Here is a 14,990-nt window from a genome sequence, read left to right on the forward strand (position 1 = left end):
TGAGCATTAAAACAAACTTTTTTTTCAATGTTGGTTGAAGGTTTCCTTTTTATTTTGAATATATTGAGCATGTAGCAATGCTGCACTCCCGCCAGGTGGCCTTTCTGGGCTCCAAAACAAGAAGGCAGGGTGGTGGTGTTGAAAGCCGGTTCATTCTAAGGTTTGCAGACAATGATGCCGGCGGTCCATGTTGCCATGCCGATCTCTGCAGTCTGTGGGGGTGGCTGATTTAACCTGGAACACTGATTGCATAATGTTCATCCATGAACGGGTGTACGGGAGTCCGATCAGTCTGACTCGGGCCAGTTGTGCGTCCGACCAAGGCAGTTATATATTGAAATGAATACAAAGTAGTTTTATTGCACTGATGCTTCATTGAGAGTTTCCAGAAGTGATCAAAAAATAAAAGTCCTAACGGGAACAGTGAGGCTTTTAGTTTGAAACGGATCAACGTGGACCTCCGGCGCGCACGGCGTCACAAGGACTGTCCGGCCAGGTTCTGGAGTTCAGTGTTCTGCTTGGTGGACACCGCTTGGAGGAAGACGTGTTGGTTCCGTTGTAGGAACCTGTCCTGGGAATAGGAGGGCGTCGGGTAGAGGGTGTTGGGACCCAGTCCGCCCGCGGTAGCGTAGTACCCGGGCGAGGGCTGGTGATACTGAGGTCTGCTCCCTGGAGCCGACTGAAACGTCTTCCCTGTGTAGCCACCACGGCCCTCACGTTCCCCGTGCCTCGCCCTCTTGGCTTTAAGACGCACGCCGTCACTCTCGCGAGGCCCCCGTTTCCTCGAGTCCCTGGACCCCCGGCCATGTCCTGCGTCGCGCCCGTGAGCGGCTCCCGATGCATGCTGGGAGGTTTCCGTGGGAGGCTGTTCCTGGGCGGTACCCGTCTGCTCCTCCTCCTGCCTCAGTAGGTCTGCGAGGTGAAGGGGGGGCTGGGTCCGCCGTTCACAGTCCGACGCCCCCCTCTTCAGACACGTGGACCGGCCGTGGGAGCCGTCTGGGAGAACACACACACACACACGCACTGGTTGAGTTATTGGTGTCGCTTCCCTTAAAGGTCCAATATTATACCACCAGGTGAGGGTGATTAGCCGTTAAAAGCCGTTTTGAAAATCTGCCCTCTTCTGACATCACACGTGGGCGTGTCCACCTAGATGTATGCTGGATAGATCAGCCTACCCAATGGACTGTAGCAAACGTTGCTCACCTATCCGTCATACATCTAGCTGGACACACCCACTTGTGATGTAAGACGAGGCAGATTTTCAAAATGGCTTATAACGGCTAATCACCCTCACCTGGGGGTATAACATGTCACCTTTAAGTATGGTGTTGTCCCTTTCTGTCACTAGTCATTAAGCCAAGACACTTTAGGCTAAATAAGTGACAGCGAAGCATTTTAGATACATTAATATATGAGCAGGTTGCCAAAGGAAACAACAACATTGACATTTGGGTTCAAACCCAGGACCTTCGACTTGGAATCAAAAACCTTGACTACTAGACTATTCTGCACCGACAGCTTCTGAAATGTGCTGAAAGTTGCCTCTGAAGATTTTTTACAGGATGATAATGCTAAGGTTGAATTCACCTGGGATTGGTGGTGAGGAATGGGAGTCCCTGTTTTCTTGTATCGCCGCGGTCATGTCAGTCACAGAAGGAAACTCTGCTTTCATCAGCGACTTCTGTAGTGGACGAAAAGCAAACAGAAACACACGTTGGGAGTAAAGATGCAGCCACTTTCTTATGCCGTTTTGTGCAATAACTTCTGATCAATCGCTTACCTCGACCCTCTGTTTATGGCGATGAATCTGCCAGGCGATGCAAACATGCATCGCTCCCCATTTCCCTGGCTTGGATAAAATACAATGTAAAAGCATTCAGCTTTTCAAGTTACTTAAAAAGGCTTTACTAAATGTGTAGTTGTAGCTAAAAGGGGTGATATCATGCCACCAGGTGTGAGCGTGATCAGCCATTTCCCTGTGCCCTAGTGACATCACAAGTGGGCTTTTCCACCTAGACGTATGATGGATAGATCAGCAACATTTGCCACAGTCAAGCGGGTAGGCTGCTGGACTGATCCGTCCAGCATACATCTAGGTGGACACGCCCACTCGTGATGTCACTCGGGCACAGGGGAAGGCAGATTTTCAAACGGCTTGTAATGGCTAATCACACCCACACCTGGTGACATGATATCACCCCTCTAACTTAGATTCCTAAATGTATTAGCAGTGTGTACTGACCCACCTTAGGCTGGGTGAAGCCCTGAGAGGCTCTGGGGGAAGCAGTGAAGGGGACAAAGGACTGTGTCCGCTGTTCTGTGATGGACAGAGAATCCAGGGCCTGCAGAATTAGTGCGTGGTTACGGCATATGCAGGTGAGACGCAGGGGCGAGACAAGTAACGCTCAAGGTACTGCTAACCGAAACTTTTAAACACGATTTACTGTGGAATCAGATACATGGCCTATGGTACTCTAGGATGTCTACAGGTCGGCATGGGGACTGGGGATCGAACCCAGTACTGTTCGGCTTGGAGTCGGATGCCCCTGACTAATGGTGTGTTCCTGAATCCTCGAACTTCCGAGTCGAAAGTCGAAGATCTCCCAGCTTTCTTGCGGCATTTCTCGAAGGCACGCCCCCTTTTTGTCTTCATCTTTCGGAAATCTGAGAGTAGACCGAGAGCAGTGATGACGCTCTCAACAAAATGGCTGCGCCCGTGAAGAGATTCTTTTTTTTTGTATGTGTACCACGTTGGTCATTTTAATGTCGATTTTAAATGCTCTTACACACTTGATTACATTGCTACTTTATTCCGGTCACCAATTTATGCATTGCATGGTCTTGCTGTGCGTGCAATACAATGTAAAGTTGTGTTGTTTGTTTTCGGGCTGGTTTGCTAAAGAGGCTAATGTAGCTAACCATAAACAACGACTAGCCAATTTCATGACCCAATCACAAAGACGAACAGGAACGCCATGAATGCTCCGAGACCGGAAGTGACGTCAAAAGTGCAACTCGGAAGGCTGGCGTCCGAGGATTCAGGAACACACCATTAAGTCACGCGCTATCAAAGTGGGTCGTTTCGCACTAGGACACAAACAACAACAAAACAAATACAAACATCTAACAAGCAGGTTGTGTATGGAATATGATCACTGTAGAAAAGTGTCTCCCTACATTACAATATTGGGTCCACCGTAAGCATGGGGGCGGTGAGACGGCCAGAGAGGGGCGTGGAAGAGGTGGGGGGGCCGGCAGGTGTTGGTGGGGATGGTGGGGATGGATCCCAGTGGGATCCGCTGGGGCGTGTTGCTGGGAACACAACCAGTAGGACCTCAGATCCTGACTGGGAAGCATGTTGTAATCTGGTAGAAGAGAATGACAACACGTCAGTGTTGAGAACACACACACACACACACACACACACACACACACACACACACACACACACACACACACACACACACACACACACACACACACACACACACACACACACACACACACACACACACACACACACACACACACACACACACACAGCTGCGTTCCTTTTACCTCGGAAGTCAGAGCGGGGAATGACGTCATACCTGAGTGGACCGCGATCCAATTCCGACTTCCCGGTTCAAATGGAATGCACTACATGCCCACAGTGAGGAATGCTGGGAGATGTAGTTGTTGACAACGTACCGTAGGAGAGCGACATCAGTAAGCTTCTGTGTGGATTGGGAGGGTGCATCTCAGGGGCGTCTGAGGTTGAAAACATCCGGGACGGCGGTGGAGTCTTTCTCCAGGAGAGGAGATTAGGGAGTAAAGAAGTAAATTAGTGTTTAGAATATCAAGTCAAATAACGGCAGTAGCATAAAGAAAAAAATGCATCCCGGGCAATCAATCAGTGATCAATTAATAGTTCACCTATCAGCCGATGAATTTGTTGACAAAAGTTGCATCAGTTTCAGGAGTTTTATCAAACAAAGTCTAATTCTGTGGACCTTGTTATCTGCTTTAGTCTAACTACGTATTTCTATAATTTTTATTTAATTTGACCCTCATTTAATTTTCCTCCAGGGTTACCATGACCATGTCATTTTGTAAGCATGAAGACTCTTTGTTCGATGACACGCTGGATTATCCACAAGAGGGACGTCTGCTAAATCCAGTTAATTCATTCGGGAACCATCCGTTCCAAGGACACATGATTAGTAATGCTGTTAGCAGAATGAATAGTGAGCGATGGGACTGATGTAAAGACCTCAGTTTCACCCTGTTACACTATATAACACTAGAATGACAACCATGTTACACTGTACAAGACTAGCGAGCTATGGGGCTGATGTACAGCCTTAGTTCATACAATACTCACCATGTTACACTATATATGAAAATAATGAATAGTGAGCAATCGACTTCTAGTGGTATATAGTGACATGGTGAGCCTTGTAGGAGCTGAGGTCTGTATATCATTCCCATTTATCCTTATTCATTCTAGTGGTGATAGTGGTTACACGGAGAAGCTTAGTGAGCAATAGGACTGATGTAGAGCCCTGAGCCTCCATGCTACACTAAACAAGGCTAATGAGCAATGGGACTGATGTATTGCTCTACTATCACTATGTAATACACAGACTAAATAGGTAACACCCTTTAAGCAAAAATAACAGTAGTTTCCCACAATCTCGTCTTGTTATTCTGTTAAATTCTCTATGACATAAATTAAGTTATATCTATAGGCAGAGTGGAAGACTAGCAGATTATGGGAATGCCATACCGTCACTTGAAGTAAGTGCGATCAGGACCCTCAAGTGGGACTCTCAAGTCGTCAGGATATCCAAGCCCTCTGGTGAAATGTCAATCAGTCGCACACCAAAGCTAAGGCTCCTTCCTAATCAAGTCAAGCGGCGGAAGGTTTAAAATACCCCTTCTTTCCTTGAAAAGGTTATCCTGCTTCAAGTGCAACAAGAACCTCTTAATCTAATAATGGTTGTGTATCAGCTGTATCACAGCAATAGCTAATGATCCTTAACACTGAAAAATATTGCAAGAAAAACATATGTACCAACCAAAGGACAGTAAGCAGCCGTTGGCTATTTAGTTTTAATTTTACAGTGGTACGGTAAGATGTGACAATAGGCTTGTGTCTCACAGGTACCTGACAGTATACTGCCATAAAGTTTAAAATAAAAAGCAAACCAAGATACTCACTGGCAGCAGCTGACGAGCGATGGTCCTCTGTGATCTGCAGGGGTCCGAGACTGACGGCTCCTGCAGCGTGTCTCTATCACGGGAAGTAATGGCTTTCAGAGCTCGCTCTACCACCTCTCTCTCTCTCTTTCTGTCTGTCAGTCCCACTCATTCACACGCAATGACTCGCTCGCTCTCTCTCTCTCGCTCTCTCTCTTTCACACACTCACACACACAAACACACAGGCAGGCGCACAGACACAAACACACACACACACACACACACACAATCACCGTCTCTCTCTCACACACACACACACACACACACACACACACACACACAAATTAAATATCAACTTAAAAATGGAATGATTTCACAAAATAACCTGCTACGGTGTAGTGCATATCAAATTAAAGGATTTAAAAAAATAAAGAAAACATAAACAATGTGCTAGTCTAATGGGCTTCCATTACATATACAGACCACCTGTCGTCCAAGGGTCAGATGGACCTCCTGGACAATTAGTCAACCTTACTCACCCGCACCAGGGAAGGCCATTAACTGCTCCCAACAGCTTGTGCTAATCTCATTATCGCCTAAGACCTTGTCATTTGAATTCCATTAACACTATAGAGAGCAGCAGCGTGTCTCTGCTGAAGAGGAATCATTTCCTAAGTGCTCCAATGTAGGTTGCACGGTGCTATATAAAGCAGCATCCCAGCACTGCTTAATATAGCATCCAGCACCGTGGCTGCCTACCTGCCTAGCGCTGCAGGCCAGGCCTGGTCCCTGCTCGGACGGAAGGCTCAGACGGGCAGGTCTGGTCCCTCCCTGGAGGTGCCGCAGGCCGGCTATAGAGGTAGCTGGTAGAGGACCTGCAGGCCAGCAGAGGGCGCTTGTCCCTCTGACTCCTGTCGGTCGGTAGAGATCCCTTGGCACGCCAGAGTAGAGGTGTTGACCCGGGGTGCTGGCAAGAACCACCGACCCAGCTGTTGCATCAACATGGCCCCCGGTCCTTCCAACTTCTCCGCTGTGATAGCTGTACAACACCCGGGCTGGATGAAGTGAATCTATCACGCACGCTCGCACACGCGTGCACACACACATTGTAGTTAAGCTTCGAGTGTCTTGGAAAGGGCTATTATAAAAACGAGTTCGTTATAAAATAATCTATACCGTAACGCCTTATTTTGTTATAATTCGACTGCCCGGATATGACGGTGGTTCCTTGACATCACCGCTTACTTTAGGCCATAAGTGTTCAAACAGTGCACCGATGTGAACCATAGTTTTACTGGCTCTTGCACCAACCGTTTAACCACGGCGGGCAAATGGGGCTGCACCTTAATTGGATTCAATTAAGCAGGATGAGGCCTGTGATTGGATAAGCCCTGCCATGTTTCCTCTTGATTAGCAAATTCCATTTTCACTAAGCGGCTAAACCCTTCTAGTGCAAGTAAGGTTAAATCCATTTCGTAATTGAGGAACTCTTACTTGACGTTGAGCCAACGGCATTCATACGGCCCGAAGTCCTTCAATTTGTCACGCAATTTCGCCAACTACAGGTACAGAATCAATGTTTTAAAAAGGCTTTTGTCTATTCAACAGATCCAATGCCGAGTGACTCAGGTATTCCACAATGAATACAGAACGTGTACCAGTAGTGGTATCCAAAGTTTAGTCCGAAATAAAAGTACATAAATGACAAATGAATTTACGTAGACGCACTTTATTCCTAAAACTGAAGCTGCACCATCAGTAGCGGCACACAATTATATTTACACATATACACACACACAATTACCTAAATCTGTTATATAAAATATATAATCTGACAATGTACCTTCTCATGTTCCTCCTGTTTGTCAGAGCTCGTTGAGTTTGACTGTGCGGGAGACTCTGGCACCAATAGCACAGAGAGGTAAGTCTCATCCACTCGTGGGTTGGGTCACAAATGCCCAGGCCAGCCTACTTCATTTTTACAGCATGGCAATAAAAAGGTATGTACCCTCTGGAAAAATAATACTCTACAAGCAATCTACAGCAAATCCACGTGAACAGCTTCTTTTTATCGTAACTGTAATTGGGAAAATTACACCACTTTTTATCGAAACCCATTCCTTTACAGTGAGATGGCAATGTACACACCCGCCAGGATTTGTAATATATAAAAGATATTAAGCATTAAAAATTCCACATTTAAAAACTTACAATAAATAATATATGCAGGCATTTCATTAGGATAAAATTTCATAGATTGCAATCTACAGTCATTAAAAAGACAATTTATTCTCCTTTATGAAAAGTCCCTTGGTCATCCGAAATGCTAAAATGAATTCTTGGCATTGGCTTGATTGAAAAGGCCCGGTCAGTCGTGGTTGTGTTGGCGACACCGGCGGGACGAAGAGTCTGCGTCGCCCCCCCCACCCCCGCCCTCTCTACGGCGTGCTCTGACGTCTCCGTGGTGGAGCGAGGTCACTTCCTGTCCGGGGCACGGAGGGGTGCGCTCGCTTCCTCTTTTTGTTATAAGCACAACAAATCCATGATTTTCAGTGAACAGCGATCCCTCTCCCAGCGGCGGACCCTGTGGCTCACGGAGCTCAGAGCATGTTCATGATAAAGTTATACAGCTGGTTCAGCACCACAAAGTGGACTGGCAGGCACGAGCGCCGGTCTTGCGTTGCAGGGTCGCACGTCAGCCAGGAGAGGGCGTTGTACTGCTCCAGCACGAATCTGGAGGAGGAAATAAAATAGAAAAAAAACGTGTTTATTTGCATTCCCGAAAACCGGATGAACGGAGCGTATGATTTATAAAGCAACCGAAAACACATGTGTTCATTTGCATTGAATGTTACTGAATGTTACTTTGTAATCCAACCAAACAAACCCGTTCAGATGCATTGGCATAAACTGAATCTATATTATAATCCACCAGAAAACCCATGTTCAGATGCATTGGCATAAACTGAATCTATATTATAATCCACCCAAACACACATGTTCAGATGCATTGCCATAAACTGAATCTATATTATAATCCACCAGAAAACCCATGTTCAGATGCATTATTCAAACTGAATCTATATTACAATCCACCAGAAAACCCATGTTCAGATGCATTGCCATAAACTGAATCTATATTATAATCCACCCAAACACACATGCTCAGATGCATTGCCATAAACTGAATCTATATTATAACCCACCCAAACACACATGTTCAGATGCATTGCCATAAACTGAATCTATATTATAATCCACCAGAAAACCCATGTTCAGATGCATTGACAAGAACCGGATGAACTGAATGACCCTTTTATAAATCAACCAAAACATCAACACGGTCACGGTAACATGGCTTGCCGGGCAATGGTTTATTTATTATCACTATGAAGACCTCACCTGAGCACGTCGGAGGTGTGGTTGGAGTCCAGCGGGTGGGAGTGTTTGCTGTGGAGGAGCTCGTCTGACTGGACCGAAGACACGTGCAGATGCAAGGACGCCTGGGTGAGAGAGACAGACAGAGAGACAGACAGACAGAGAGACAGAGAGAGACAGATCAGTCAGAAGGAATCTGACTACACTGGACACTAGCTGAAGTGAGCCGAGTCGCTCAACAGCTTCCACAAAAGACTCAAGACTCACTCTTCAGAGTTCAACTAGACCCCCCCCCCCCTTACTCACTTAATGTACACATTCTTGATGTACACATTTATTGTATGTTGTACGTCCTGGCTCCTGATGTACACATTTATTGTATGTTGTAGGTCCTGGCACTAAATGTACACTTATTGTATGTTGTACATCCTGGCACTAAAAATAGTACTTGTATCCCATCTTATCCATCTCTCCTTGTTGTATACGGGGAATGGGTTCCCCTAGTGATGGTTAGTGCTTGGCCCTTGGTTCTACGAACATCCTTACTGTACCAACAGCGATATATTGTTGATATGATGACGATCTTCCGATAAGTGTACTTATTGCAGGTGGCATCGTGTAAAAGCGTGTGCCTGACGGCCTGAATGTCAACGCATAAACGATGCGGGTGTGCGTGTCGCCGTGCACGGAGGGGCGCTGGGGGACGAGCCCGGCTCAGCTACCTGGAGGAAGAGCGGGCACTGGTTCCTGGCTTGTGGGCAGGCGGACCAGAACCAGTCGGGCAGGGGGCCAGCCTTGGCGGTGGAGATGAAGTAGCCCAGGGCCATGGGCTGCTGCAGGATGTTCAGGGCCTCCTCGTGGGACTCCATGCGATCCGTGTTGTGGCCCTGCGGGGGGGAAAGGGACAGGCATCGGACACGAGGCGGAGGCAGCTCCGGGTTTAGGGCTCAACGCTTTGGGGGGAACGATCGAATTCAGACGGTTACCGTTACCGATATTGTGAAAGTGCTTTTTCATTTCTAAAGTTCCTTATGTTTCGTGTTATTCATGAAATAAGCTTTGAATCATTCGGTCGTTTGACCAACACGGCATTGGAAGCAGGCCACATATAAACCGCTCTTTACTAATGATAATAATCATATTCTTTTTGAATGCAGCCTTTGCGATTTGCAAATCGCTTCGTCCAGACCTAGTTGTGGTGGCAGGAAGTGGTATGATACAGCACTTCTGTGAGTGGCTTCCACTGAAGTTCAAAGGGTTTTTGTATAGAAAGAGGAAATTCAGAAAAAGAGGCGGGGTAAAATAGATAAGAAAGTGTCTGGTTTCAGATCCCATTTGCCATCAACTACCGGCATGGTATGCTTTCGATTTCAAATATTCTTTGTCTCACAAACTCTGCATTGAGGTCAGTTTTTAAATCGGTAAGAGGTATCTGCCACAAAGCTGGGTGAGCTACAGCCATCCAGGTCAGGGGGGCCGCGTGAGGGTTCGACCGGGGAGGGGACTGACCCAGTGTTGGGAAAGTTCACTTTGTACGTGAACTAGTTCAAAGTTCAGTTCACAAATTTTAAAATGAACTAGTTCAGTTAAACGTTCACAGTTCCAAAAAATAAACTAGTTCATAGTTCTTTTTTTCAATATGTTGCTGTGAGCTATTCGTTTTTTCTGGTTTTTTGAACATTGAGCCCCCTTTTTGGTTTGTCTAGGATGAAATAGAGTGGTTGAATCAAGTATCGTAGCGAAATATAGTTTCTATCGTGTTTTATTGCACATTTAGCGCATTTTGTAAATCCCATTGATTTCTGTTGGAAGACTCATTGCTCGTTGGCCGGAAACGGAAAGGGGGGGTGTTCACGTTTGGTTGTAGTCTTTTCGCTCGGTTCTAGCCCTACTGTTGAGACGGAGAACCGAGCGAAAAGACTACAACCAAACGTGAAACTTGAACTTCCCTTCCGTTTTCGGCCAACAAGCAATGATTCTATGAGGTATTCTAGTGCGCTGAGCTATGAGCCAGAGAGCTAACGTTATGGATTGTACATATTTATAATTCGAAATTCGTCTCAGCCTTTATACCACAGATACTCTAGGGTCTACACGGAGATTACCATGGCAACCGGTCAAACAACACCAGAATGAACGAGTTCACAGTAACGTTCGTCAGGCAGTAATACAGTACGTTCAGTTCACGTTCGCCCAAAATATGAACGAGTTCATGAACTATCGTTCAATGAACGCGTTCAATGAACGCGTTCAGGCACAACACTGGACTGACCTTGCTGCCGTCTCCTCCCTGGTGGTAGTGTGATCCAGGGGAGTGTACCGGGGAGGTGGTGGGCGAGGTAGGCAGGATGTTGATGAGTTCGGGGTCCACCATGTCGTGGTCGAACAGGTCAAAGAAGCCCATCCCTTCCGAGCCATCTGGAAGGAAAAGAACCGTTCGCCTTTAGACACTTGGGTGGTTCACGCCATTTCACATCCGTGGCAACGTACACCTTCACAGAATCCAATCTCCATATCCGTCATATGAGTGGACATTTCTGTTCAGTAAAACATCATTAAACCTTTGTTCCACCTGGCTGCGTTAGATATGGAAACGAGCATTAACAAACACCAGTGCTTTATTGTCCATCATCATAAAATGGACTATTAATACAGTGCTTTTCTAACCAGTGGCCACTCAAAACACTTTACACTATTCCATTTACACAACGACGGCGGTGTCCACCACGCAGGGCGACAGCCAGCTGGTCGGGAGCAGTCAGGGTGAGGCGTCTCGCTCAGGGACACCTCGACACTCAGCTAGGAGGAGCCGGGGATCGAACCGGCGACCTTCTGGTTCCCAGCCGACTCGCTCTACCCCCTGTGCCCCGCCCCTCCTCTCATCCTCAGACCCTAACCCCCCCAACTCACCTGCGTTGATGGGGTTGAAGGTGAGGTCTGGCTCCGTGGTGTTGGTGTTCACCTGCACCATGGCCGACGTGGGGAACACCAGGATGTGCGTGCACGAGGTGTCCTGCGGCGTGCTGAGCTGGGACGTCTGCATGTTGAGCGTGGTGCTGCGGCCGAACACCGAGCCCGTCGACACAGAGTCTGAAACCCAGAGGAGGAGACGGGCGCTGGGTCAGTCGGGACTCTCCGTGGACGCCGTTTCGCACGGCGCTGCTCTGGCTTTACGTTTACATTGAGGGCGTTTAGCAGAGGCTTCCGTCCACAGCGACTTACAAATATGTACATTCGTCGGAAGAAAGAGAAACAATATACCTGTTACTGTACCGCTGTCGGTACTGTAAGGATGTTCATAGAACCAAGTGCCAAGCCCTAACAATCGCTAGGTTAACCCGTTCACCGTACACACCAAAGATAGCTAGGATAAGATGCTACTGTTTTTAAGTTCCAGGACGTACAACATACAATAAAAGTGTCCATTAAGTGCCTGGACGTATAACACACAATAAGTGCGTAAGAGGGGTTGGGGGGGGTAAGGAGGGAGGCTATGCAGAGTCTAGGTGATCTCTGAACAAGTGAGTCTTGAGTCTTGTGCGGCCGCCCTCCGCCGGCGTTTACCTGGCATGATGACGAAGGACCCCTGCGGCTCCATGGCCACCAGACAGGCGCTGAGGATGCTGGGAGTGTCGGCGGCCGAGATGCCGCACATCTTGCAGGTCTCCTTCAAGCGCTTGCTGAGCGACTGCAGGTTCCTCCGGCTGAGCAGAATGCTCCAGTCTGCCACACAGGAAGTGACATCACGTGCGTTGGTCAACGCGGGGGGAAACGTGCGTCACCTGACCCCATCATAACTTTAAACTGCATATGTGCCATTACATTATCAATTGCAAGTTTAATTTAAGTAAAAGGGAACAGGTAGTGGTTTATAATTATTGTGTGATTTAATGAAAGAGGGTGGGATTAAACAGGGGTATAATCCTTCCCACTCCTTTTCAAATGTGTTAAGAAAAAAAGGAAAAATAGAGCCTTGTTTTTGCTTCGGTCAATCGAAGACATGTTTCTTGCACATTTGAAATACAATTTTCAAATCCCCCAAAGCGTAAAAAAAACGCATTACCTCTCAGCTCTCCGTGGCCCATGCGGCCCAGCCGTCCAATCACCACCCTCCAGGGCAGCGACGTCACCTGCACCAGGTCCAGACACCAGTCCCACAGCTTCTGCAGGCCCACGCGGCGGGCACAGCCCTTTTTCCTCCGAGCCCTGCGCCAAACGAACAACCCACTTAGAACCGACCCCCCCCTTAAACACAAGACCGTGAACCGTGACCGACCTCAAGCACACGCGTCTGCGGAGACTAGGGGGTGGGACACAGTGTCGACTCATCGATATATACCATCGCTTTGCACGATCTGAGGATCAATACGCTGGCGCTAAATATCCATATAAATCTTTTATTTAAGTTTAAGCTTCAGGCCTATCGATATTTTAATGAATTAAAAGGTTAACCAGCCAAAGAGAAAATCTCAGATTGGACCATGAATAAAGCCCTTTACCGTTTCCCGGTCCTTTTGTAGTCATAGTTAAGACATATATCTTGACGCACCGTTATAGGATTGTCTAACAATATATTGATTATCGCAGAATCGCAATATTATCTAAAGTATAGCAGTTCCTTTAGTAAAAGATTATTACACCCAGCATGTACGAAGGAGCGTTTTTGAAGGTCTTTTATTCCATCTGCCATGAGACTCTTTCCACTCTACATGTGTAATTAAGTATTTATTCTGTAGTGAAGGACGTCTTGGCCACATTCATTGTGTACATTTATGTCCTTATGGCATGACATTGTAATCACTGTGATATTTCATTCTAAGGATGTATGTATTGCTGGACGCTATTTTATCATTGCGTCTTTCTGTATTCCACGGGCTGCTGTAACAAGTGAATTTATCATGTATGGGATGAAATAAACTTTGTATCTTATCTAGCTGTCCATGTATCGTGTACGCTACGGTACCCTAAGGTCCCCTGTGATCCCCACCCCCAGCAGGGACCCCGGGGGCCGGGGCGTGTCTAACCCCGAGGGCCGGAGTGTGTCTAACCCCGAGGGCCGGGGCGTGTCTAACCCGGGGGTCCAGGGCGTGTCTAACCCAGGGGTCCAGGGCGTGTCTAACCCAGGGGTCCGGGGCGTGTCTAACCCAGGGGTCCAGGGCGTGTCTAACCCCGGGGTCCAGGGCGTGTCTAACCCAGGGGTCCAGGGCGTGTCTAACCCGGGGGTCCAGGGCGTGTCTAACCCAGGGGTCCAGGGCGTGTCTAACCCAGGGGTCCGGGGCGTGTCTAACCCAGGGGTCCAGGGCGTGTCTAACCCAGGGGTCCGGGGCGTGTCTAACCCAGGGGTCCAGGGCGTGTCTAACCCGGGGCCGGTGGGGGGCCTACCTGTTGGGCACGTCGATGCTGATGATGCAGGTCTCTAGCAGCTCCCCGTGCTGGTCGGTGCAGGAGGCCAGCAGCCAGCGCTGGTCGTGGGACAGGCAGTAGCCCACGAACAGCACGTTGTACTTCTGCGACGCCTCGCCGAACGTCTCGCCCAGCTCCGTCTGCTTGTCCTTGATGGGCGCCAGGATGAAGGGCGGCGTGTACAGACGCACGCACTCCGGCCGCTGGGCCGAGGAAGAGGAAGGAAGGAGAGGGTCAGAGGTCATCGTTATAGGAGTGCGGATGGCTTTGGTGATGAGCTGATAAGTGTGTTTCTCATTTGGTTAATCAAACCAGCGAACCTACTTTATGTTCCTATAAGCAGGAGGTGTTTAAAAGTATTTTTATCTTTATTTTTCTATGGGCATTTAGCAGACTCTTATTTAATGCGTACAATAAGTACATTTTGTCAGAAGAAGGAAAACAAAACATCGCCGTCGGTACAGTAAAGATGTTCATAGCAAGTGCCAAACACCAACAATCGTTAGTTAGGTCATGGATAGGCCTGCTCATCCATGCTAGCCCCGCTAAACACGCTGTGTTTGAGACGAGGCCATGGTCCTCAACAGTCGACCCTTAGTCTAGACGTATACAGCCGGCCGGCCGCACCGTGGCATCGGCCCGAGGGCTTACCTCGGGGCTCTTGAGGGCCATGTCGATGGCCAGCCCGGGGCCGAAGCCGGTCAGGGCCTTGAAGTGGGTAGAGCCGGGCAGTGGGCGTCGACACTGGGTGAAGACCGAGAAGGCCAAGGACTTGAGGTGCTGGGCGTAGAGGTGCCGCTGGCCGCTTCGCACCGGCTGCAGCAGGTACTGGCATGGGACGATCTGGAAGCAGGGAGGAGGGACGATGTTCTTTAGCGGGGTTGGAGATTCGGTGCATGGATTCTAACAATGAATATGAGGATTACATTGTATAGATCGGAAATGCTTAAAAGAGATTGATTCCATGATAGATTCATAATGCCCTTAATAAGAAAAAGGTCAGCCACAAGATCAGGTGCGCTGA

General features: G+C 48.1%; 2 protein-coding genes across 2 annotated transcripts in view; both read right to left on the reverse strand.

Moving 5' to 3' along the window:
• Positions 1–137: 137 nt before the first annotated feature.
• LOC307072358 (uncharacterized protein) lies at positions 138–1,679 on the reverse strand. The gene is made up of 2 exons (XM_079731631.1): positions 1,591–1,679; positions 138–996 (listed from the first exon to the last, which is right to left on the reverse strand). Exons 1-2 carry the CDS (start codon positions 1,673–1,675, stop codon positions 476–478), a joined length of 606 nt encoding a protein of 201 aa, XP_079587757.1. The 5' UTR covers positions 1,676–1,679; the 3' UTR covers positions 138–475.
• A 5,225-nt stretch (positions 1,680–6,904) lies between these two features.
• The window catches only part of LOC307073692 (mediator of RNA polymerase II transcription subunit 13-like), a 29,663-nt gene continuing 21,577 nt past the window's right edge, over positions 6,905–14,990 (reverse strand). Inside the window, exons 22-30 of the mRNA XM_079733616.1 lie at positions 14,618–14,809; positions 13,946–14,169; positions 12,627–12,769; positions 12,128–12,286; positions 11,474–11,653; positions 10,836–10,981; positions 9,286–9,450; positions 8,588–8,688; positions 6,905–7,918 (exon numbers count right to left, since the gene is read on the reverse strand). Coding sequence (XP_079589742.1) covers positions 7,786–7,918; positions 8,588–8,688; positions 9,286–9,450; positions 10,836–10,981; positions 11,474–11,653; positions 12,128–12,286; positions 12,627–12,769; positions 13,946–14,169; positions 14,618–14,809 — 1,443 coding nt within the window. The 3' untranslated portion in view covers positions 6,905–7,785. The remainder of the gene's footprint in view (positions 7,919–8,587; positions 8,689–9,285; positions 9,451–10,835; positions 10,982–11,473; positions 11,654–12,127; positions 12,287–12,626; positions 12,770–13,945; positions 14,170–14,617; positions 14,810–14,990) is intronic.

The sequence above is a fragment of the Pollachius pollachius genome (genome assembly GCF_949987615.1).
Source record: "Pollachius pollachius genome assembly, chromosome: 3".
NCBI classification, from domain to species: Eukaryota; Metazoa; Chordata; class Actinopteri; order Gadiformes; family Gadidae; genus Pollachius; species Pollachius pollachius.